The sequence below is a fragment of the Leuresthes tenuis genome, unplaced genomic scaffold (assembly GCF_036924035.1).
Source record: "Leuresthes tenuis unplaced genomic scaffold, fLeuTen1.0.hap1 SCAF_17, whole genome shotgun sequence".
Taxonomy (NCBI): domain Eukaryota; kingdom Metazoa; phylum Chordata; class Actinopteri; order Atheriniformes; family Atherinopsidae; genus Leuresthes; species Leuresthes tenuis.
Genome location: NW_027325371.1, coordinates 14,936,090 through 14,962,351, shown reverse-complemented (window position 1 = coordinate 14,962,351; position 26,262 = coordinate 14,936,090). Strand labels below are relative to the sequence as shown.

The 26,262-nt window shown below is 42.7% G+C and overlaps 1 protein-coding gene across 4 annotated transcripts; it reads right to left on the bottom strand.

The window, feature by feature from the left end:
* Window positions 1–1,236: 1,236 nt before the first annotated feature.
* Window positions 1,237–26,262, bottom strand: spag9a (sperm associated antigen 9a). 4 transcript variants are annotated; one of them, XM_072368369.1, is made up of 31 exons: window positions 25,749–26,262; window positions 22,582–22,702; window positions 20,059–20,129; window positions 19,857–19,945; window positions 19,562–19,712; window positions 17,573–17,662; window positions 16,451–16,586; window positions 15,427–15,520; window positions 15,216–15,337; window positions 13,563–13,577; window positions 13,233–13,290; window positions 12,964–13,116; window positions 12,816–12,867; window positions 12,597–12,727; window positions 12,400–12,456; window positions 11,243–11,410; window positions 11,028–11,157; window positions 10,636–10,725; window positions 10,432–10,548; window positions 10,150–10,330; window positions 9,846–10,061; window positions 8,617–8,827; window positions 8,235–8,351; window positions 7,934–8,014; window positions 7,765–7,832; window positions 7,481–7,629; window positions 7,219–7,390; window positions 6,927–7,040; window positions 5,040–5,216; window positions 3,648–3,785; window positions 1,237–3,465 (listed from the first exon to the last, which is right to left on the bottom strand). In XM_072368369.1, exons 1-31 carry the CDS (start codon window positions 26,046–26,048, stop codon window positions 3,347–3,349), a joined length of 3,888 nt encoding a protein of 1,295 aa, XP_072224470.1. In that variant the 5' UTR covers window positions 26,049–26,262; the 3' UTR covers window positions 1,237–3,346. The 4 variants fall into 4 exon arrangements, with proteins under 4 accessions (XP_072224470.1, XP_072224471.1, XP_072224472.1 ...); XM_072368370.1 differs by lacking the exon at window positions 13,563–13,577 and having other exon boundaries at window positions 25,749–26,261; XM_072368371.1 differs by lacking the exon at window positions 17,573–17,662 and having other exon boundaries at window positions 25,749–26,261.

Genomic DNA, 26,262 nt, shown 5'->3' with positions numbered 1-26,262 from the left:
AAATAATGAGTATAATCATTCAGCACCATCTGGTGGCAGCAAGGGTGAAAAATCTTTTGAGGTTGTTTGTTTTTTACCTGGAAGACATTTAATGTTACATAATGCTTCACTGCACTTTTTCTCTTTTGCTTTCGTACGAGGCTTATGGGCTAAAATTTCCAAACATTAACACCCTCTACGAAGAAGCCCACCCGTCTCCTTAAACTATGAGCTCTCGTTGAACTGTGCTAATTCAAAAAGCACTAGCAGTCAGTAATGTGCACTAAAGTCTGTAAAGGTTGAACCCAATTAGCACACAATTTATGGATTGTAGAAACACTAGTCAAAGCAGTTTATTCACCAATCAGAACGTACAGAAAAATGATCCCGGAGTTAGTTCACTTGAGCCTCTGGAACAATGGATTCATAAAGATACGGAGGAAGAGGACAGAGTCAGTGGATAGGAGGAGAAGAAAGAAAGATAAGGCCAAGGAGACAAGAACCAGAGCAGAGATGCAATACTGTGGCAGTTTACTGTGCTCCTCTTTTTTTAAATTTGTATCATATTTCATTCACATGTTACAATGTATTGGTTTTGGTGTTGCACTGCATCGAGCAGATGGGAAGATTTTTTTTAAAAAAGTTCAGATATACACATTTGTCTTTCATTGTGTTAATTTTGTAAAAGACGATCTATCCACAAGCAGCATAACTCAGTTTCTAAAGCAGTGTTTTATAGTGAAAAATAGTGTAAAATTTAGTTGGTTTGTACATGTTTTAGAGGCTTTAGCATTAAGTCTTAAGGCAAAGGTTTGCTTTTGACCTACAAGTTGGAGGCTTTCAGAGTTGAATTTGAAGTTATAGATTTTAATGGATTTTCCATCAATGGATTAATGTTTTCTAAGCAATAAACTGCATTTTGAGTCTCTTCTAAAATGGAACATAAACGGCGACTGGCAAGAGAAATTGTGAAAGCTCTGGGCCTCAAACAAGTACTCTTCAAATTGTGATTATATGGCAGTAGTGTGGCAGAATTCTCTGTATTATTATGTATTCACAACTATCTAAGTCAAATCCAGAACAAAAGTCACAGGAGCTGCTATCAGCTTCATTGAGACTGTGTTTGGTTTGACGACAACAAATCTCTGTTAAATAACATGGCGGCTCTGATTCGGGTGGAAAATGCTGTGTCCCTGTAAGATACCGTCAGATACTGCCACAATGAAGCTACGAGTAATGAGACACACGAGCGGCAGCTTCTCCATGAAACTGAGTTTAATAGGTTGTTAAAAATAAGGCTATGATACTGTTTTAGCAAACATCGACAAGGAGGAACCACTGTTACGGCAGCCAGAGAAACCCGAGTGAAACAGCTAAATGCGTCTCCGGGGTTTCACAGGTGGAACATACAGGTAAGCACACATCCGCAACACACCTGGAAAATAAAACACGTTGCACTGACAAATGTGCCTTTTTTCTTCCGTCTCCCGACATTTACCGGACACACAAACACACACATACACTTGCGTCCTGCCGACCCAAAACGGTGGCAAAAAACTGAGATCGAGCGGATGTCGGAGCAGTGTTGTCTTAAAAAAAACATGCATAGCTTTGTACATGAATTCTTCTGTCAAAAATGTTTTATGTTTGCACGCAATTTTGAACATGATTACATGAGTCAATTTCATTGAACCATTATTAACAATCATGTAAACTCATTGGACTATTTTGCTCACAATAGCCTCCTATGATATATTTGTTCATGTAGAAAGTTACATTCTGAGCCCCGATAGGCTCCATAACATAGGAAATAAATACTGGAATGGCTAAAACACAATATAAAGTTACTGCTTTGAAATGGACTTCAGACCAAACCTTGGCCCGACTCTTCTGGTATAAAAACAAATTAAAACATCTGCTCAGTTATGGCGTCCTGCTATCATGTTACAGTCAGTATTTAAAATACTCATTACTCAATGAAAGTGTCTCACAAATGAATACAAAACTCAAAAAAATGCCAAAATAACAATGAAAAAAAAAATAGATCATGACAATTGCCCTTCAGGTCTCCAAATGTACATTTAACAACAAAAAAAAACAAAACAAGGAATGATGAAGCAATCAGGAGAGACTTTTAGTGCTGTGTGGTCACTGGCAAAAATGTCAGTTAAATGTTTTTCCCTTATTCAAGCTCATTTCCAATGACGCCCTGAAAATAAACGCCTCCACTCCCCGATCATCCGACTCCTGAACGAAACCATTTCATGGCGCTTTGTCTGTCATCCTTTGGTTACTTGGACCAAACTATTTGCTAAAACTATTTGTACATGTTGTTCCCTTCACACAATCAGCACAGAGTAGTGTAGTTTACATAACTCACACGCGTGTCCCCCCCCCAGACGACAAGCGACTAACATCTAACATTTTAAAGTGCCAGTGAGCTGAAGCAAACAGGAAGCACTGAGCTGGTGGCACAGGCAGCATTTCTTCACACACAGGACAAGGTTTTAGCTTCAACATGGCCGAACAGGTACACACACACACACACACTTGGGTGAGGATACAGGACTTCCTCATGCAGCTAATGCTAACCCGGTTCTTCTATTCACAGAAAACCTTAAAAGGACCCAAAGTGCTAAAATGTTCTTCATAACACATTAATCTCTGACAACTTTGGGCGGCATTTCACTTCTAACGCGCTCTCTTGCTTTTGCTGCTAACTATGAAACGGTTTGAAGTGTTTTCTGTGCACCACTTGCCGCAAGCTGCTTTTCTAATAAAAGCTAAAGAAAACAGGAATCCGCCGTATAATGTTTAAAATGGTTGGCTTTCGCACCCCGGCACAAACTGTTGATGTAAATGTTCAACACAGGAACTAAGTCAGTGATGAGTAACAAAATGTCAACAGAAAACCACCTGCTCCTTTTTAACGCCTGCAAAAAAAAAATAAAAAAAAAAAATGTACAAATTAAATCCCTTTACTTTTCACATCTGAGCCCCTTTTTAGGTTTAGGAAACTAACAACAACAGCAAGCTTTTACCTGATCAAACCGCCTACACCTGTGTGCACCAGCTTTTCCAACATGCAAAACAGCAGAAGGGAACGCCTGGACGTCTTCTTCACCTTGACATAAACTTATCTGTTTCAAATTCATCGAGAATAAAATGTACAAAACATGGACTAAAAATAATTTGATTTTTTTTTCTTCTTTTTTTTTTGTTCGTTTGGCTTTTCTTTACAAAGTAGTCGTCTACTCGGGCATAAAGGACAGTCGCTAAAATCAAACGAAAACTTTGAGGAGGGCATGCGGGGTCGGTGGACTCCCCCCCCCACCCCCCTGACATCGACTCAACAGTCTGATGTTTTTCAGTCATGACTCGTGGTGACCTGCCAGACAATGAGGTGGCTCCGCTCGGCTTTGGTGGGCGCCGACTGCTGGCCACCTGTCGGCTCAGATAAACCATCCAGCTCTCCACCCTCGTCACCTGAGGCAGAGGATGAGTCAAGCAAGCAGCACAGCATCAGTCAACAGTGCGGCAATCGGCTGTCATTCTCTTGGTGCAAAATTCAATTGGAATCTTTTGAAAACTGCGTTGACATATCAGTACCTCTGTCAGCTGTAAACTAACACACACACAAGCCTGTTCACCCGGTAAGGTCTACCCACCAATTCTGAAGTCGATGTAGCCTTCTCCTCCACTCATGACCAGGTATGTTTTGGGCTCAGAGTTTGCTGTATCCGAGGATTCAGACGCAGGATCGTCAGAGCCTGAATCTGCACTACCTGGAGGCGGCATCGCCTGACCTGTGACCAAAAGTCAGATGAGAACAGACAATCCGAAAGATTTTTAGTTGACGGAAGCAACAAAACTGAGAACAGAACGAGGGACAGCTTTTGTACCTCCATAACTTAATCGATTAATTTTTTTTCCAAGAATCTTTTTTTTTCTTCTATTGTCTGGTATTGATATTGATAATCACCCCTGAAACTAATTACTGGATACTTAAACCTTGATTAATTTTTTTTCCAAAGGATATGGGTGTAAGTGGGTAAGACTGCCATTAAAAGGTGTATCATAATACTCTGGAAACTTTGCAGACTTAAGTCTTGTGCTGAAGTAGTGGAGAAGAAGAGTTGTTGCCGGGAAACAACAGTTTCTCTCTTCTCTTAAAGTTTGGGTAGAAAAAGCAGTCTGAGGAAAAAATGAAGCACAAGTTGGAGCACTGCAGCTTTTATAAATAAACTATGGCAACCTAATGTCAGACCACACTTCACACGGTTTATACAGTTACTTTAAGGTACTGAGGCATGCAGACGATACAGCTAGTTGTGGTAAAAATCTATGTAAGCGCAGCACGTCGCAGACCATCATGTTTAAAACAAACTTTTATAGCCACTGGCAGACCAATAGGAGCAGAATGTAGTTCAAAGAACAATGAGAGCGACTGTGCACTGAGGGAGGTAAACCTAACCACCAAAGTCCATCCTCCTCCTCTTCCTCACACTTGTAGGAGGTCAAACCAAAAGGTGTAGCCTTCAAATGTCCAATGCTTAATCCTAATCAGCTACATTTTCGATTCTGCCAAGTGGAAATACACTTAATGCGAGCAGTTAGTTCAATTCTGAGGCTATGATCATTAGAATAAATGTTCAGGTCAGATTGGACTCAGCGTGACTTTTATTCTTTGCAAAACCTGAAAGGGATGATAAAGGAAAACAAACAGAAAGGTTTTAATGTTTAATATTGTTTCAATGATGGTGTTTAGACACTTAGTTATAATAATCTAAGCATGTGAACTGCAAATACAAACACTTACTTTGCTATGTTTATTTGCACTGCTGTACAAAGCAGAGTCTGAGTTTAACTGCAAAGATGTTAAGGTTAGCAAAGAATGAATACAGAGTGATGGACCATTGAAAAGTCCACGTTTTATTGAGCCTACATGCAACAGAGAACACAATGAAACTCTTTAAGCGCTCTCACTCCTACGGACGACTGTCAATTTCAGTCACCGGTATTTTCTGCCTTTCGACCCGGTAGTTTACCTGCACTCTTACCTGGCACGGTCGCGAAAAACTTCACGGCATCTCGATGCCCGTGGAAACACAACTGGGCGTGGGCCATTGAGCAGTATGGCACGAAGCTGCCAGGTATGGCGCAGTCTGAACCGTCATCCCCGTAGACCCTGACAGCACCGCCGGGGCGATTTGACACTATTCCCGTTGTCTTGTTAGCTGAGGAATGAAAAGAAAGACATTAACATGTGCCTTCGTCACAATCTGCATTTTAGTTCAGTTTGATTGAAGAAAAAAAAAAACTGAGAGCAGGAAATGCATCAGACAGACCATCAAGAGAAGGGAAAAAAATGTAAAGTCAGAATGAAAAGAAGTGCGGGTATTCAAAGAGCAGCAGAACTATACAATTTCCACTAAATGGATGGCCTTCAATTATAAATCTGACAAACAGCGTTATGTGAACCAGTCAGAGACTAAGGGACCAGTCTCCATGGCAACCCAGCCATTTTTTATTCAAGAAGTTCCCTCTGAGATCTGAGATGTAATCCTTGCTTCACTGTCTAACCGCGCTTTAAAATAAATCTCAGATGCAGACGGTAAGAAGAGACAGAGAGGCTGAAAAGGCAGAGAGAGCAGGTGAGGACACATTAAGCTTAAAGCGTGATGCTCAATGAGGCATCGCAGCGGCCATCTTGGAGATGAGGAGAAAGAGGAGAGTGTGACAGCAGCAGAGGGGGGTATGGGATCAAAATCTTGCTGTGCTGTGTGTTCACTACAGGAATCTAGTCTTACTAAAAACTATAGAAAAAAAAACGGTTTCGTTTTCCAACATCAGAGCTAAATGTCACTAACAGAAGATAATCTTTGTTACAAAATTCTCCCAAAGCTTTCAGTGTCTGTGCTCAACTTCCTGGACTTATCTCAGGCAGGGGCAGTGTTATCACGCCGGCACACACTTAGACTGAGGGGCTGCTCACCTTGGAGTATTGCCATAAAACCAGTCGACAAAATGCTGCGTCATTGTGGAAGTCACCCAGCCCGCTCTGGGACAGTCCAGGGAGTGACACTTAGCAGAATTTATGCACCATGAACAGCAGCAGCAAATAACTGCTGAAGGTGTGCATATGCAGTACCAGAAAAAGAAAGTATTCAACCAAACATGTACGTGTCGTATACATGTCAAACATGCTTATGTAGGTGCTCATCGCAGCAAATAAAAGGCGAGCGAAGTGCCCATCATAATAAATGAAAAGGGTGCGCTTGGTCGTGTTCCACAAGGATTATCATAATAGACCCATCCAAATCCTGTAGCCCAGAACACAAAGTCGTGCAGTTAACACACAGAGATATCCATTTAGGAAAGCCTTTCATGAAACTAATTGCTGCTTCGAATTTTAGCTTCAGATGAAGGCATTCAATGGAGACCTTTTGTTGTTAAGCTTGCAAAAGAACTTGATGGCAATAAACTCGCTAATAGCGGGGGCGATTACAGCAGCACCATGTGTTGTAACAGAAAGAAAAAGTGAGTGGGTGAGCTGCTGAACTTGTTTGCATTCGTTCTCAACCCCCAGGTAAACGTAGCTTTGATGCCACCACATACCAGAGTGGGCCCAATTAGCCCAAGGGTGCTTTTTGGAACCAAAAGCCCCTGTCGCTACCCCAAACAGAGCCCTGGAAGAGACAGCGTCAATGCTAACAGCCCAGGCATCCACTCCCTCGCCTGCTTTTGACCTGACAGTGCAAAAAGGGTCCAGTATGATGGCCCAGAACCAACCACACTGAAGTAGCATTGTTGTTGTTTTCTAAAATGTCAGTGAAATGTCTGAAATGACTTCTGAGAACTAAGTGCTAAGTACTTTAAGAGTTCAAAAGTGAATATTTGGGAGCGACACCAGAGTCGGGGATTGACTTTGTACAGGCGTGTGATACCTTCAGACAGCGGGATGGAGATGATGACTCCGTTTCCTGTCCCCACCCACAGCCGGTTGCAGGACACCACCAGAGCTGTGATTCTCACAAAAGAGAAGCCCAGTTTACCGGTGCCTGCAACACACACGGAGCAAACATTTGTTTGCAGCATAGATCTAGTTCTTCTAGAGGAAAGATTAACAGGCATATTCTATTAGTTGACTGCTGTATGTGTGCAGAAGCTTTACACTATGAATTATGTACATATGTCATCTTAGATCATTTTTAATCTGGCGGAGGTCAGCTGATTTACCCAGCATCTTGCTGACATAGGGCTCAATATCCACATCTTGCAGATGCTGGTAAGTGTGGGCATGAAACAATCGTAGAGTAGAATCCAGTCGGATAGACACCCAGATGCCGTCTCCAACCCAGGCCAGCTGACGCACCTGACTCTCCTTGCGAGGATGAGCATCAAAGGACTTCTGCTCAGATAAAAAAGGGACAAAAAAAGGTGAGAGTGTAAAACGTAGATCACTTATGTATATTTAGACTTTGCAAAAAGACAGCATTACTTCTATCCTCATGGCCTTGGGCTGGATGACATAGATCTTGTTTCTGTAGCCGCACCAAACCTTGTCGTGGACTACTGTCATACAGCGGATAGAGTGGTGGGGGCGGCCAAGATCCAACAGGTGGTAGTTTGTGAGATCCCACTGACCGTCTGTTTGGAGACAACAGACAGACTTGAGAAATGTGAACCGTTGCATGAAATCAGTGATTCTGGCAAAAACAGCTCCAACGTGACACATTGAGAAAGCTTTTCAAACAATTCTTTCTGATTCACTTGCACACTTACCAATGCTTCTATGGAAAATTGCTAATGTTCCATCAGCCAAAGCAACCAAGACTCTTCCTTTCACATGCCTTTAACAAACGGAGAAGAAACATTTAGCAAAATGTTGTTTTCCTATTAATATAAATGCAGAATTGTGTGTATGTGAGTCCTTAACAGACCATTTACTCACACTATGCTGAGGATGGAGTCTTTCAGCTTAATGGCATGGAGACACTTCCTCCATCGAGCCACAGATGAGTGCACATACAGACTTAAAATGATGAAAAAGAGAGATGAGGCATTGAAGATCACAGTAGAGTACTGTTTGTTTAACCGATATTAAATACACTGACAAAAATAGTCATTACTGGGTCAGTTTAAGAGACATAATGCTAAGAATCTTCACTTTAATCAGTATGTTTATTGTGGAGGTGCCACTCCTCGTGTTTTTCAAGCTAAAAGCGCCCTCTGGTGGCTGCCGTTTGTCTCACCATCCGTTCTGAGCTCCCAGCCACATGGTGGGGAGTGCGCTGCTCATCCTCAGGACTTCCCCCTCTGACGCGTCCGCGTCCTCTGGCAGGAAAGTCATGCTGTCCTGGCCCGAGCCTCTGAAGACAAAGGCATTCACCTGACTTTCAAAACACTTCTCACAAGTGTCAATTCATATATGAACAGCACGAGTGCAGCTCTTAGTAATGTTTCCTCTGTTATTTCAGGGATTTAGAGTGTGCTCAAAGTAAGATGATCAACATTTCAGAGCTCCAATTATTCTCCTAAATCTAAGCTACTGTGACTCATAGACCCTTTCTTTAGTCCCTCTACAATATCAATGTGCATCAAATCCTCCAGTATTTCAGAGGTGATGGTTCTCACCTCTGTGTTTCAGCAGGAGACAAGTCAGTGGGTCCCACCCCCAGCGGGTCGGTGAACACGTGCTCCGTGTAGATTCCTGGCTGATTTGGATCTGCTCCCTGATCCTCCTCCCCTTCTTCACCCACACCAGCATTAGCCTCCGTAGCTTCCGTTGCCTCCTCTGCTGTAGGAACCCCATCTTCTGCTGGACTGGTCTCTCTGGATAGCTCAACTGAGGGAATTGTAAATTACAGTGAAGAGAAAGGTTATCATGCAGCACTGTCTGCGAGTGGAAAAAGGCACGTTTCCAGTTAAGATTCTGTAATTCTTGTAGAAGAGCTTCAGGAAGTTTATTCCAAAAGTGATATACTGAAGTGTATTACTGTTGGGGTTTTAAATTCTAATTATCATCATTTACAATACTGTCTCCTGTCGTATAATTACATGTGGTGTATTTGGTATTTGGCCCTTTAAAATGTGTTAATCCATGCATCATGTGACCTGTAAAACTCAACCACTTCATATGATTTAATGATCGATTTCGTTGCTCCTTCTGTTCTCGTGAAGACACTTTGTGTCAACACCTGCTGGTTTGTTACAGCTCTATCAAAACACTTTTATTCATTTAATCAGAGTTCTTAAAGCGGCTCTTTGAACTGTAAATCCATCAAGCCTTAACATCCAAGAGGACCATTTTTTTATTTTCCAACTTTACTCCACATATAAGATAACAGGTTTTTTTTTCATTCGTTGTTTAAAGTGATTATTGACAATAAACGGACTAACATTTGCACAACCCATTTATTGTCAATGTTATCTGTTACATGTTTAACACACGGATGTTTCTGCTGCCACAGCAAAGAAGTGATACAGGTACAGATACTGTGGGAAGAAGGCTTTAACAAGACAAATGGATGCCTGATCATATCTGACTAAAATTATGTATTTATATTATATTTTAGATTCATTAATAATTTCCAATTTCCCTCTCCATCACCACGTTAACCTGGGAATTACACAGGAAGTTATCATGAGGATTTAGGCTTCTTTTTTTTTTTTAAATGAGCCAGCTGTGTACAACACAGAAACTTGATGATTTAACACCAGAGAGAGCCCTGCTGGTTCATTTGAATTTGTTTTTCATTCGTTAACCCCTCTGATGTCGATGAGTAGAATTTATTTTTACAACATTAAGAGGAAGAAAACAAAGCTAAGAGCTCTATAATTGCATTTTCCCTGCAAAGAGCTACCTGAGCCTGACAAGGCGCTGTACTCAGCCGGCTGGTCAGCGACGCCTGAGCCGGCTGTCTGAGGGACAGCCGTGACGCCCTCTGCTGCCATGGCACCGTCGCTGCCTGCTGAGCCCACACTGGCCACGCTGCCAGCCAGTGACACCCCATCACCTTGGCAGGCTTCCGGGTCTTGGGGTGCCTCCTCACTTCCAGGATAATCCGTTTCCAACACACCTTTAAAGAAAAAGAAAATAACACAACCTCAGGATTTAAAATGTCAAAGAACCCGACTACGTGACCACAGTGTGACCACTCAGCCCACCTGGCACACTGGCAATGCAGACGACATGTGTGTTGCAGGCGTAGAAGCTGTCGAGTATGTCAGAGGGCTGAGTGGCGTCCAGCACCATAACCTTGGTGGAGGAGTGGGTGCTCATGCACACCCACACTCTACTGGACATCTCGTCCTGAAGGATCAGCTCCTTCTCCCCTTTCTCCTGGTCCTTTGAGCAAGCACAAAGTAAAAAAAAGTCAACAATCCCATAAATGAAACTTGAAAACCTTTTTCTGAAACAAACGCACCACAATTCCTTAAATTACTTGCCTTGTTCTCTTGCTCCAACTGGTCCAGGCTACTCTGAGAACCTTTAGTCTGCTTGATGAGGTCTGATGAGGGAAGCGTCCTACCCCCAGACAGGTTGACGCCTGCAGCACACCACAGCTGAGGAACAGGGGGAGAATTTCAATATGCATACAAAAAGGATGCATAATGAGCCGTTTCTGTGTGAGTGTTGTCAAACTTAGACACCTTCATAGAAGCATCTTTCTGGTCCAGAGGTCTCAAGTAAACCGGTACTGGTAAGTTCATCTTGTTCTCCACGTGTCCACCGTTTGCCACCTATGAAAAGGAAACCAGAAAAAAAAAAAAAAAGACAACCAGACAAAATTGTATGAAAATGTGTTTTGGGAGGATTTGAAAACCCCTAACTTCAAAGTCTAAAATATCTTTTCTCATAGGAACATGAGAAGCTAGCCAACAGACAGAAGGAAGACAGCAATTATCTCTGTTTTACACATTAAACTCTGTGGTAAAAGAAAAAACTTAATTTAATCTCAAAAAGCTGAGCGACATATCGCAGAAACATTAAATGACTGCTTTCTTGGAAAGAATGTGTCAAATTGGACACTCTCAGCTCCCACCTTGTGTTTGCTGGGCAGGCTCCAGCCATGGATAGTGACACGTCCATCCTCCTTCTGCATGTGGGCCTTGACCTGTTGGTACTGGGCTTTCTTCTGCTCCTTACGCGAGGGTGAGCTGCACTGCTCCGCTCTGCAAGAGCCAAGCGAAAGAAATGCTCTCAGCTCACAGATGCACCGCGCACACGCTCATTACCGCCAGCCATTAGATTACTCACCCTTCATTCACAAAGTCAAAAATCTTAGACTTCTCTGTGGGGAACTGGGAGAAGGTGCTGCTCCTCTTCACCAGGCTTGACGGAGGGTTATACCTGGTGGACAGGGACTGTAACTCGGGTTTCTTTATGGCGGGGGCACTGGGGGAGGAGCTGAAGAGTCTGCTGAAGCTGCCAGTGATGGAGTGAAAGAAAGCAAAGAGGGACACAGAGCCAACAGGAGAGCAAGGGAAGAGCAAAGAAGGAGGTCATCAACCAGCCAATAGAGGACCACCACACATCATCAACACTTATTGTACAATAACACACAACAAGGCATGCTGGGAGTTGTAGTATAGCTCAGCACTTTCCATCACATCTCTCTAACATAAAACTGAGAATTCAACGATTATTTAAACTGTATAATTGAATCTTTTAACTTTTTTTTTCATAACAGTGGGAAGCTAACATTCAGAGTACGCCATGTTTCTTTTGTACATTTCTAAAAACAAGTCCTCCTCGTGTGTGGAGTCGTCCCACGGCAACTTTTTGTTCTTTCACACACAGACCAAAAAGATTTTCAGTGTGTCGAAATGTGGCCACTGGGATCTATTCAGGCACAGTCCAGCATTTGTTAAGCAGGTTACTTTTCAGGTCAGATTTTCTGTTTGATTATCAAACCACCAGACTATCCTCTCAGGCTATATGAATTGCAGTTACAACCTGACTTAGAAACAGAACTTAGTATTCAACATAGTCTCCCTGCAGCTCCCTATGAGCATGCAAAGTGTAGGAACATCAAAAGGCACACAGCAGGCGGGAGGCAGGACAGCCCGGGGCACAAGGAGAGTCATGTCTGAGCAGTTAAGAGATAACAACAACTGGTGCACTGCACGGAGAGCAGAGAGTATGGATAAAGACACGTCAAAAAGTCTGATCCGTTTGGAATGGAGGAGCAGTTCTACGTCAATGAAGGGCAAGGGAGAGGTTTGGTGAGAAGAATGTCTATCAAATCATCTTTACCTAATGCTGCCAATTCAATGGCACATCCCGGAAAAGATAAGACAAAGAATGCGTGTGAATATCTAAGAGAAAAAGTAACTTGGAAAGCAACTTGGGAGCCATGTCAAAGCAAATCCCTGACAAAAAGGGCGTAATATAGTACATTTCAGAGTACTCACAACTGCCAGATGCTGGATTTCTTTTTTTCTGTGAGAGTTGGATTTTCCCTGGAAGCCCTACAGAAGAGGACAAGATGATATCTTGTTAGCTACTGTCTAAAGACACACAAGTAGGAGCTGAGGTAACAGAAGCGCCTAACTGTTTATCTCAACAATGCTGATTTTTGTTCAATCCATCTGCTCCACGTCTTTTTTACCTGATCATCTCGGTCCACCGCACAGCTTCTTGTAGCTCCATCAGTCGCTCCTTATATTGATTCCTCTCCATCAACACTCTGGCCATTTCCACTCTGGTGAAACGCTTCCTCTGAGCTGTCGGTACGTCACTCTGTCGCAGCCAACACAGAAAAACAAATCGTTTCGGGACCGGAAACAGGACAAATACAGTCTATGTTGTGCAAGAGACAAAGACTCACATCTTCTTCATCCTTATTTTTCTGTTTCACTTCGTCCACTTCCAGCCGTGCTCTGGGAAAAAAAAACATCATCAGCAACAACATCGAGCCCCCAGAGCAGCCACGCTTTGGACACAAGCCCTTAAATGGCTGCTGCTCTGACTCTTACTTTTTGAGCTCTTCTTCCAGCTCTTTGCTCTTCTCCTCCATCTTGGTTTTGGCCTGCAGCACAGCCTCCAACTCTCCCTCCAACATCTCCTTCTCACAGGCCAACTCATCCACCTTCAGAATCAAGTCTTTATTCACCACATTCAAGGCATTCCTGGAAAAAAAAAAGAAAAAAGAAAGGACTCTAGGATTCTATTGCACCGTATTTGCTGAATCCATGGCACATTCAAACATGAACAAAAGCTTAAGATATCTGTCTCATTCGCTTACTTTGTCTCAAGCAGTTGCGAATTTTCCTGAATTAGATTCTCAACTTCCCGGCCCATTCCTAAACAGAGGTGAAGCCAACATTAGAATCTCATTATGCATGAAAAAAATGTAAAAAGACTGAAACAAACCGGAGCTGGGACTACTTGAGCACTACAGAGTCTAATTACACTAAGATCAAATCCCACAAGACAGCGTACAATACGAAATATCTCCTGGTGAGATATTTTCACTGAAGATTTCACAGCACTACAGACTACCACGTCACATAAAGCCACAGCACATGCCACTTGACTGACAGGAGAAGAATGGATAGAGTGGGTGAGGTCTTACCAATCAAACTAAGGTCTGAGAAAACCATGCAATCCGAGTCAGGCGGAAAGAGTAAGGAAGAGAGAGAGGGAGAGAGACAGAAATGCGGATATAGTTTGAGACAGTGGAATGAGCAAAATGATGAAGGAGCCAGAGATAAATCTGTGGCCGTTGACTCCACAAACAAAAAGGAAAGAGCTGCTGCCAAATTTCTTGGGTTTGTTATATTTGACAACTGGAGCAGTAGAGAGGACGAGAGGGGACAAAAACAAGGGCAAAACAATAGATTTTAAGCTGTAAAAGAAAACCATTACAGCAGCAAAAGGAAGCACTCAACCCTATCATTCATGCACCAAATCTTAAAGGAAAAAAGTATCCGAAGAAAAACAAAGTGCATTACTGATGCCGCTGGATGCCAGCCGTTATCAAACATAATGAAGATGGAATTCTGATGTGTGACCACGGTGGACATGACAGAAGGTGATGAATGGGTAGCAGTCAAATGGGGTTATTACAGAAAAGAATGCTAAGCTGAGGGAAAGGTTTGAGGTCATACACACCAGAGTACTCCACTGGAATTAAGGACAAAAGCCAGAGAATGAGACACGGGAGAGAGAGAGGTGATGTTAACATGGGCAAATGGTTAACAGTGCATATAACAGCTGGACCAGAGCACGTGATGTGGCATCACAGCATAGAGCAGGTGCTGAAGTCACAATGACCAAAAAAAAAAAACTGCTGCTGCTGCTGGGTAAATTTAGTTCTAAAAGCTCGAGTAAATCAAACGCTTCACAGCTGTTTTGAGGGAAAAAAAAGCCCACATACACACACAGATGCAAAAAGGCAGTGATTAACATTAGTGCATGTGGTAAAATAGATCTATTTTGCATATACTGGTCAGTTTTTACTGATACGACAACATTTGTGGGCTGGACAAACCACAACATTCCCATAACTTTGATATCTTTTCAGATACACAGCACTTTGTTTTAGCTATAGCTGGTGTTTAAAGCGCTTTATAAATAAAGCTGATGATGATGATGATGATGATAACCACAAAAGAAAGAAAAAATAGGACAGAATCTAAATAAAATTGCCCAAAATATTACTTCCCTTTCTATATGAACATTATTTTAGAAATATTTTACAATAACATCTAAATCTAAATTAAACTTCCCGAGACTATAACATCTCATCTAGTCTTAAGAATAAAAATAGACCATTTATTGGGAATGAATAAAGGAACATAAGTAATAAAATACTTATTTGCTTGTAGGTCTCAAACAAAAACTGTAGATGTAAGATAAGCCACGCCCACTGCAGGTGACAGGGGAGGCGAAAGTGGTTGAAAACAACAAGGAAAATGACATTTGACTTGGGTTCATCTTGTGGCATTAAGATGGTTAACATGGAGAAACTAAAAATGATTATGTGATTAATTGCTGTGAGCGGCCAACCACTTAAACTTCAACTTGAGCGTAACGCTGAAAGAGCTAAAACAGTCAGAACCCATAAATGCGTCTATAAACGTGCATTAATTCTACAGAAACATTTAAGTATTGCAAATACCAAGGGAGAGAGTAGCCAAAAGAGCCATTTCATTAAAAAAAAAAACTGCTGCTACATTTTTCACAGTGCTGTGCTGCTTCGGTAAAGATGAAGTTTTTAACTCACCCAGCAGATCGGCCCCTTCATCCACATCCCCTATGAGCCCAGTGCCGGCAGACGACAGCTCCTCAAAGAGGGAGTCTGTGTTGCGGTCAAATGCCATGTTCTCAATGCCTTTGGTGGGAGTGCTGACAGAGTAAAAACAGCAAGGAGAGAGGTTTGGCTACGCTTTCAAACTTTGATTAAAAGTGCCCCAACAGTGTCCTCCATGTGCTACCTGCAGGGTTTGTATCCAATGAGATCCATGTCCAGCTCAGGAGTGGACTCTATGATATCCTGCACGTCTGAGCTGTCCTCGTTTTCTGGCAAACCTGCATAGACACAGAAAAAAAAAGGTGTTTTTTCAGTTTGATACAACACACACACAAAAAAAAGTTTCTTCTGTGATGTCAAGAGGGCTCCGAACTGACAGCAACTTTTTAACAGTGACGCTGGTAAAAACCTTTAAATGGGACCTGCGAATGTGTTGAATGGCAGCTGTTTCTTTCCTGTGTGGTGAGATGTACTCATTTCTCCTGTCATTTCAGTCTCTTCTACAGACTTGTCTCCTGTCACCTCACCAGAGCATCTGTTCCTGCGTAATTTACTGTGTTTTGATTCAAAAGCTTGTGGTCCAACCAACAAACTAACATTCCTGCCTTGAATGTTAGTTTCTCTTCCTCTTTCTCTTCTAATCTTGAAAATGATGATACGAAAGGTTTCTTTTAATCATATTTTCACCTTGCAGTGCATAGATTAGTGTTATTTTTTAGTATTTTGTTATGATTACTACAAATGGACACAAAGATTATATTAGAGGCTAATCCTATAGTGTGTGATATTCTCTCTATTAGGAGTCAAGATCTTCTGCTGATTCCACATCTTATCCTCATCATAAATTTGGAACAGTGCTATCCAAAGAGGGTCTGAGTGTTTATTTCTTTTGAAAAATTAACAGATAGGTCAAAGGTTTGACTGAGAACAACAAGGGGCCGCTCGCTGAGTGGAGACGAGAGGTTCACAACCTGCTGTGCACGGTTACCACCCCGCATTTTTACAATGATGTCAGCCCTGTGTTTAGCTCTTTGTTCTCTCTCACAGATGACATACGCCCCAATTCTCGCACCCTTTTGGGTATATGATGACGACAAAGAAACTGCGGGCGTATTTGCAAGTCATACCGATGCATTTAAATCTAAAAAATGTCAAAAAGAGTCTGAAGTCCTGCACCAAAGTGCCAAACACACAATATTTTCACCTACCCACGGATATAGATCTGGTCCCTGGTCCGGCCTGCACCTCCATGCTCTTACTGTTCCCGTCTTCCTTCTCCATGTCCGAGGCGGTGGTGGACATTGGTGCCGCCGACTTGGAGCCGGCGATGTCTGACAATTCATCCTGTAATAAAAAGGGACTTATTTACACCAACATTGGCGGTGACGTGTAAAAACACCTTAAATGAACTGGTGCCCATTCTAACACATTCAGACTACAGAACATACACAACATATATTCAGAAAACACTGTGTGAAGGGAAACAACATCAGTGGGAAAGAGTTGATGGTGGAACAGGCTACATTAGGAAGACAGAATAACACAAGACACGAGACACGAGAGTCCAGTTTCTCTCAGCTATTTCAAATACTGAGCAACAGACAAATTACTCACTGCACAAAGAACACAGAGCAGGACAAAGACCCTGAGCGCAAAACTCAGAAACACAAAGCTAAGTGGAGTTGTTTAGATGGATGTGGAACTCAAGAAAACATCTCCCACATAAAGAAAAGAACCTTGAAGCACAAAGTTGTGAGCGGATCAATGACAACAAACACAGCACTACACAGACTGCAGAGGGCTTAAGACAACGACAGCAAACAGAAACAACAGTGGAGGGTGTTATTTCTCCACTTCAGCACAAAACTAATCCACAGAAAGTAAGAAAACAATGTTACAATAAACACAAATTTCATTCTTATTCAAATCTAGCAAGAAAAACTACAACGAGCTCGAGCTTCAAATGTAAAATGTCGTTAATGTTGAAAATCTACATGAATGAAGCAAAGTAGAACATGAAGCACATGCATTTGAACTAAAATGACGACAAAATTAGACGCCACATGCAACCAAGCCGTTATTAACTTTAACTCATCAATGACTAGCAGGTTCCGTTAGGTTTGCCTTTAGACGGGACGTGGTTGCATGTGGCACTAAACAGCACGGGTGGTCTCTGAAGTGAGGGTCTCTAAATGCACAGACAACGTTTCTGAAGGGGTGAAACAGCGTGATGGAAGGAACTAGAGCACCGAAGCCCACACACAAGCAAACATAAACTGTGGGGCCCACAGCCAGTGCGGGAGTGCTGATGCTGACACTCATCCAACTACCTTGCAGTCGTCTGCCAGTGAATTCCCCCAAGAAGTAGAGTCCTGCGCACTCTTACCCCCCCTTTCCTTTGGGGGGTCCACAAAGTCCAACTGCTTGGGGGGGGGGGGAGAGGAACAATGAAGCTCACATGTGGAGAAGCAGTTCAACAGAAATGCAAACACCCAAAAGTGTGCATGTCTGTGAAGTGAATGGAAAAGTGTACGTATGCGCCTGTAAGCTGTGTGTGTCGAGGAATATCTCACAGTCTAACAATAATAACAATAGTCTTTATTCAAGACAGTTGGTGCATTTTTGTTCATTGTTTTCCATGTATACTGTACCATTATATTTCTTTTAATAGAGACGGAGTGTCTGAAGTCAGTCAGAAAAAGAAACGAGCACCAACTATTCTGCTAATTAGTGAATAGTTTCAGCATTTTTCAAACGTGTAGTTTGTCAGTGATTGAGATTTGACATCTTTCTTTGTCTTATGAGAGAGTAAAGTTTAGAAGGTTTTTAATCGGGAAAAGTAAAGCTTTCGTATGGTCTTTTTCTCTTAACCTGAAAGCTGTTGGAGGCCTAATAAAACTGTCTGTCGAGTCTCGTTTACACTCACAACTTTAACTTTCTATTTGTATTCTGATGGAATTTGAAAACAAGCAACTTTTGTTATTCATCATTTTAAAAAAAATTATTATCGACATAAAGCTATATTTGTTGTAATAGAATAAAATGTTGGTAGCCAAAAACAATATTCACAACTGACATATAACACATTTTGGCTCAGACTGCTGATGGACATTAAAATCATGGCTGGCATGTGTGCACATGCACGTAATTAAGGTGTCACTGTGCATCCCCGATCCTGCTAAAATAAATACATATCATGTCTCTGTTCATCTGCACATCAAAGCTACTGGTGTTCAAAAGGCTGCGCTCCCACAACAACCATCCTGTTGTTGTGATTACATAAGCTCCAATCACAGCGAAGCTCGACGTTCTCTATCACGGCGACTGGCTGCGTGCCATACAGCAGCATCACCCCCACCATCCCCGGCGCCGCAGAGATGATGTCCCAGTTTGAAACAAAAAAACGCAGCTCTGGAATGAAATAACGCCACAACCTACAGGTCCTAACTGCCACAGATAACACAGACGACATGCTGAGGATGTACCAAATGCAGTTTTGCACATACAAGCAGCTCAACTTGAAGAGGCTGGAAGAATGCAGTCACAACTGACACTATATGCATGTCGAAATGATAAGAATTAGCTGTGTTCCCAGTGGTATTTAAAGCAGTTAAATGTGCCTTAAACTCACTGGATACGCATCCTACGATAAACACGAAAATTCAAACGGGAGATTACTTGTCAATGCAACCACAAAAGGAAAACTGCAGAAGCTATGAATAGTCATGTGGTACATTTCACTATCTCCTCCGGATGCTGCACCTGATAAGTCTGCATATTCATTAAAGAGGCTAAAGAGGAGTCTGAAGACAGGGGCGGCCTTGTCAGACGCCAACTAAAGTACAACCGGGCCTTATCAAAGGCTCTCTATGTTCATATGGATCCAAAGCCAAAACTCATCTATCTTTCAGACCTGAAAAAAACTACTGGAGATGTGATTAAAGTGTCCATATCATTGTCCTAATTTCTTTGTATTTGTTCACAGCTGCAAGAGTGATTGTGTTTTAACATTAGTTCATCCTCAGAAGAGAACATCGATGCCATCAGAGGGCACTTGTATTTTTAGCTTTGCATTTTAGATAATCAGCATTTGACACATTTCCAAATAAAGAGGGGGGGGGTTAAGATGTTCATCATTGTCAGAGAACTCAGAAAAGGCATTTATTTTCCACTGAGGTACACTGCGTGTCGTATGTCCCTTTCCTTATGCCCCAGTGTGTGCGTCATCGGGCTGTCAGAATCAGACACATAATTATTCTCTGTTGACAAATCACGCATCAATTATCGCAGGGAGGCGCCACACACACACACACCCCCACCTTGAGACTAGTGTTGGACCGTGGCTGTGATGAGTCAGTGAGTCTCCAGCCCTCTGTGCCTGGAGTCTCTGCTCTGGCATGGGTATCTGGGATTAGGAGCGACGCGCCCCCAGTTGAAGGGAAAATCCCCAAAGAAAGAGGCCGCTCCCTCCTTCAAGGATAAGAAAAAAAAGACTTTTTAAATCATGTGTTCTCCAAAGATAACGTCTAACCACAAAGGCTTACTGGGCTTATTGTGTTGAGTTGGAGGCTTTTCTCCACGAAAAGCCGCACGGCAACACTGCTATGATCTTACCTGACTCGGCCGGCCGTGCTAGCCTCTGAAGTCTCACCAATCTGCTGCATTTTGATCCTCTCTACATGTTCCATGTAGTTGTGAATCATCTGCAGCGGTAAAAGCAAAACACTCAGAGGAACCTAGCCACGAGTTAAATCAATGATTACAGCGCAGCAATATTTCCTTCCTTCCTCTCCTCATCCATTCGTCTCTACCTTACCTCCGAGTGCCGCTGATGGAGGGAGTTGTACTCCTTTTTGAGCTCCAGCTCTCGCTCCTCCAACCTGCCGACTGAAACAGAACACAGCACCCATCAGTCGAAGGCGGTCATTTTACAAGCTGCCAAGACGAGAAAACAACGAAAGCAATATGAAGAAACGACAAGTGAGACGGAAATTTTATAGAGGTCATAAACAGGGAATCAGCTACAAAATCCCTACGAGAGTGTAAATCAAAGAGTAATAAGGACTTTAGACCTTCAGTTCACCTCACAGGAAAAGAACGACATCATTATTTTGCATCTTGCTTGTGTGATAGTTTAATGAGCCTTAGTACAGTGTAACAGAGTGAAATAATTTCACTCAACCAGGCTGTCTTAGGCAGAGAGGGTAATCTCACTCAAATGTGTACTGGGACGACTTACGGAGTGACAAAAAACACCTAATCCCCTATTAGCGCATCAGCTTTACCCAAAGCTGCTGCAACAGGCGGAGTGTAAAGTCTGGAAAGTATCAATTACGGCTTCTGCACGTTGTCTGATGAGGTCTCACTTATGTACTCCGACACCATCGCGGGATTTCATTCGGCTGCAGTGACTCATCCACTTTCTGGAGACGAGAGGTGAAGTGAGAGGAAAAGGCTACATGCAGGACAGACAGCTGAGGTGGTTCCGACTCATTGTGTGTGGAGCCGTGTTAACAAGAATGACAAATCACCGTGTAGAGAAGCCAAATATGAGGCTGACGTCCACTCAATCAATCAATAAATACAACTTAAAAAAAAAAAACAAACACCACAGAAAAGGAAAGTGTATAACTGATCAGTGTGGGGGCAGTTTAACGACCAATATACTGTTATAGGCTGTGGCTAATGGACAGACGTTTCAATTTTCATCATTAGAGCATTAACATGGTGAGGAATTACAAATCATTACAAAGCAAAAACGGGAACATGTCTCCAAATCATTTGCAAAACTCATTTGCTTAATCTCAATCTGACGATACAAACAAACGAAGGAAAGTGAGCCTTTAGAAACAAACGTGGATGATTAATGGTTAGGCAGCTATAGCTCAAGAGGTGGAGCGCTAGTCTTCAACCAGAAGGGTGTGAGTTCAACCGCTCCAGTCTAACAGTCGAGGTATCCTTAGGCAGGACGCTAACTCTCACGTAGCCCCTGAATGTGTCATTTTATTAGAACGTTACAGTTTTTTTTACAGTATTTACAGTATTGTTGTCACGTTTTGACAAAGAGCTTCAGAACATATGAGGAGCAAATTACAATGTTTACCTTTTAGGTTTTGTGAAACAGGCAAACACACCTGAATAGCCCCATTTCCAATCCTGTCTAAGTTCTTCAAAAGTGCTTTACAACGTGTGTCTTATTCTATGTAAATGCACGAGCTCTTTCCCCGCTGAGCCCTGGCTGCCCTCAGAAATGATGGAAACAAAATTGTTTTGGGCAGAGAATGCATAAGCAGTAACTTGGCCTCCTCCAAAAATCCCCGAGCTCGCCGTTTCACTTTAGGTTAAAGCCAAATTGCTTCCACGACATTAATGTCAACAATGTTTTTCTGGCACTCAGTTAAAAAGGAAAAGACGTGCAAACGAAACTGTGGGAAACATTAGGGAGATCCAGTTTTAAATATGCCATTTCTGTTTGCTTGATCTAGCTCTTTTTTTAAAAATGGATTAACATCGATTCTGCACAACTATGGTGGTCAACTCAGATAACTGCAATAAAACCATCAATGAATGGACGCATTTGTCGTTATTATTATTATTATTTATAATTCAAATGGGATCTTTTTTGTTCATTTCCCTTTGGGGTGAGTAAAAAGTTTTTGTTTTTTTTATCTGTGCAGATGAACTTGATTCATTAGACAGCAATCGGCTACGCTGACAGTGCTTATCATCTTTGACACATGACATATGGACTATGACTCTAGGAGCAATTTCGATGCTTCAGCACACAGTAGCCAATGAATGATTTACCACAGGGAGTGGCAGTGACTTGATTCCACCCAGTGACTAGTCAAAGCGTGTGGGTTCACTCGAGGGACCACATTCATGCAGGCTGAGGAAACAGCAAAACAACGACTGCAGCCAGACAATAGGAGACATTTACAAACCATTTACATTTGGTTTCTCAGACTTTGGGCAGAAGAAAAATTCGTCCTCCACAAAACTCTGTGTGAGTGACTCACTTTAACCAGCTGTGCTGCTTTGTCGCTTTGCCACAAGAATCTACTTTTTCCACCAAGTCAAACTGCCTGCTTTGCTTAATCCACCAATAAGATGAGAAGAAATGTAAAGCAGAAATCCTATAATCCCATTACGGTTACCCCAGAAAAGACGGAGCAATAGAGTGCGTATGGTAGTGGAAATAGTAGTGAAGCAGTGAGAGAGGCATCGCATTCAAATATGAAGAGAACCAAAAAAACATGGCAGAAGCAGAAAGGAGAACAGAAAGAATAAATGACACCACTTCTGACAAATCCTAATTATCACATCAGTGAGTGCTTACTCTGGTCTGCGTAGTTCTTGATCTTGAGCTCAAGTTGCCGAGAGTGAGACTCCATTCTGTCCACGTGGTTCTGCAGGTCCTTCTTCTCCTGCTCATGAGTGTCTTCGAACTCCATGAACTTCTGCTCAACCACCACACACACAGACACGGAGAGCTTGATCAGACGTGGGTAATCATAAGCCAATCAAAACTTATTTTCCATGAACGGTCTGGTGCCGTTTAAAAAAAAGCATTCACAGTTTTCCTTTTACCGTCTCACAGGTAGCGTTACTAAGAAAGGTGCAACTGGAACCACAGCAGCGATCGAACAACTGATGATCTCCCAGCTGCTAATCAAAATAAGCAGCTACAGTTTGCATCATCACCTGGTTTCTATAATGAGAATGCATTTTTAACCACGTGATTCATCACACACATCTTAAACACACGCTGTGTGCAAAAACAGGCACATGAGCTGCACTCTTCTAAAAAACCTGTTCTGTGATGACAGATTTGAAAACATGTGCATTCGGATCAGAAAATTGTACTTCCCTCCGGTTCCTCACAGGGGGCGGACCTCTGAACAGGAAAATATGCATGTGTGTGTGTGTGTGTGTGTGTGTCCAAACACATCCTGTCCAGCTGAGCAAGCCAATGCCCTAATGAGGTTCTCCTGCTTCCTCTGGGCACACAAGTCTTCCTTTGCTTTGATGTACAATTAAGCACAAAGAAGACTGCCTTGCACTATATGACTGCAAAGTAAAAATCATTTGTTAATTCCCCTTTAAGTTCACACTCATCTTTGCCATCCGTAGCATTATTTTCTTACCACCGTTTTGATTTCGCAATACAGTATATGTGCGAGGAATATCAACCAAAGCAATCACAGAGAGGCCTGATAGACACCAACCTGGTAGAAAACTGCAAAATGCCCTCCCTAGATTCCCTAAATTACATTCTTATTTTGTCATCCTTTTATGTCTACATCTTCAAAATGACATCAAAGACGAGAGGGAAAAAAAGTTACAACAGAAGTGGGATGATCTATTTCTGGACTCGCTCACAGACCGACCTGCTCTGAGCACTAAATGGGCCACATTTACATCGTACTTTTTACCTCACCACTTTGGCCTCTCCCTGTACGTAAAAGGCCTAAAAAAAAAACCCATTGTGACTCATTTAACTGTTTGTGTCATCTGAGAGCAGCTTCCTAAAAAGACACGTGACACCCTCAATCTTTTCCTCATGGAATGGGGGGAGTCTTGAACTTAAGACAATAACACAAAGGAAGAAAATGCAAAAAGGGAAGCTGGAGGATGCTTCTCTTCTAACAAAGGATCACATGACCTGGAAGTAACGCCATGCCTCTCCAGCAGACTCAACACAGCCCTGCTCAGTCCTCCTCAGGGGTGTGGACAAACTCTTTCCCAGGACAATCCAAAGAACCCCAGTGCCGTGCTTATATGTGCGTCTACAGGCGATATAACATGTTACTATAACAGTACGGAGTACAGCTGGAATGTCACGCATGTGTGTGAGTGTTTGCCACTGCTGTCACCCTGCTTTAGCATCTCTGAGTGCGCGGCATGTCCGCAGCATACTAGGCCAGTTTCCCTGCTGTGGCGAAACCCCGAGTCAAAGAGACAAGCTGCGACAGACGGTCCGTGCCATTTCACATCGGTCGTCATACTGTACGTAAGCTCGCTGTGCATTCATAAAAACCAACTACACATGCAACGGCGTGGGAATTATCCCGGCCAAAATCACGTGCCACGCCTCCTGGAGAGCTGACGTTCGTTGGCCGTGTCTGAGAAAGTAAGAAAAGGGAGCATTTGTTCAGAATGCACCTGCCATCTCACCAATTCTTCCACATATCAACTTATTGTGACAGCACAGTGCTTGAAAACACAACAGAAAACTGTGTGATAACCTGCCCCTGTGGAGTTCAGGAGATGACAGCGTTTCCCCTCAGTCTTCCACAGAAACTTCATTAAAAAGGAATGTAGCACATTCCTATACAATTTTGGATATCTAGCACTAAATTGTAACAGAAATGCCCCTTTAACCTTAAATCGCAGTTTGCAGACAGTCACATCCTTAAAAGCTTTCAAGCACTGGGGTCAGGCCTATGATACACTATTACTACAGTTATTACTATACACAGCATTACCAGTTACAATCAACATCAAATGAATAATAACAGTTTTTCTTCTTCCTGAGTGTTTGAGAAACAAAAAAATAAAAAAAGTTAGGTCCTGGGGGTGTGTTTTTGTAAAATGAATGCCTTATAATAAAAAGTCCCTTTTATACATCTAATAATGTCATCCTATTTGCTCATATTAAAATCACACTGACCAAGATTTCATGACGTATATTTTTGTATCCATCAACTAAAACGGCATCACCCCCGAAACTCCAGCATCACTTAGGCTCTACTTTAACTACATTTGGTTGGTTGAAATAAATGTGTTCACTGGTGTATTTTACACTGTACCACAGGAATACTGGACTTTTCCCTTTTTTTAAAGTAATATCACGCAGGTCAACTTGGACCAAGCGTGCTTTTCAAAGCTCTGAAAGGTTGAAATGATGGGCTGCTTGCAATTCATAGTTTTGATAGCTAAGAAACAAACCTTATGGTAAGGTCATCAGTACTCTGAATAAAGCTGTGGTGAGATTTCTACGCGTATCTGCCATTTCTCTTGGCTTCTTGTCGCAGTTGCATGTGGTACAGGGATGGACCAAAACGCTGAGTCACTTCACCTGCTCTTTCCTCAGTCTGGGTCTCGCAGGACTCGGACGTGACTTCTTTATCCTATGCAAAAGGCAAGCTGATAGATTACGAGTGTGTGTGACAAAAGGGTGTGTGAGAGTTGTGTTTCTCGTGTCTTTGTTTATGCACTCAGTCTGTCTATCCGTGGATTACAGAGTTATGTCACTGGCAATCCCGCTAGAAGAGAGCGACAGGGCCACTTCAGCCTGACGTTAGCTTTGATGCTGATTTTGCCTTGTTTACATCTTCAGTAACCACCGTGGATGCTGCCAGGCCACGTGTGGAGGTTAACGCGCCGCTCAGGGATGCTGGGAGAAAAAGGGGCACCTGAGGCAACTCTTATTCCCCTGCAAATGGATACAGAGAGCAGCACTTGTCTGTGTGTTGGTTTCCTCTCTACTTCCATTCAACTCACCTCCTCCGCATGTTTCCTGAGCGCTTTCTCCCGCTCGTACTGGGTGATGAGCTGCTCGTTGTCGTCTTTCAGCAGCTCCAGCTCCACTTCGTGCTCCTGTTTCTCTGCAAACACCGAGTCCAGGTTCTCCAGCACGGCCACGACCAGCGGCATCAGCTCCTTCACCACATCCTCGTCGTATTTACCGATAAGCCTCTCGAACTCGCGGTATATGGAGTTGGCCAGGCCCGATACCCGCTCAGACATCATTGCTGATGTCCCCGGGTCGTCCTGGTACACAACTCCGTCTTCCAGCTCCATTTTAGTCCTCTCCCTTTCAACAAACAGGACCAGTGTGGGTATTCCCGTGTTACCCCGCCACTCTGGACACCCTTACTCCCTTTACTGAAAGCGGCTTTTCTTTAAACAAACGGACACATTGAGAACAGCGCGCGGATGTACGATTACGATGCAAGACAGGCTACGTGGATTTCTTCCTATTTATTCCTCACTTGTCCAAAGCTGCTTTCCTGGA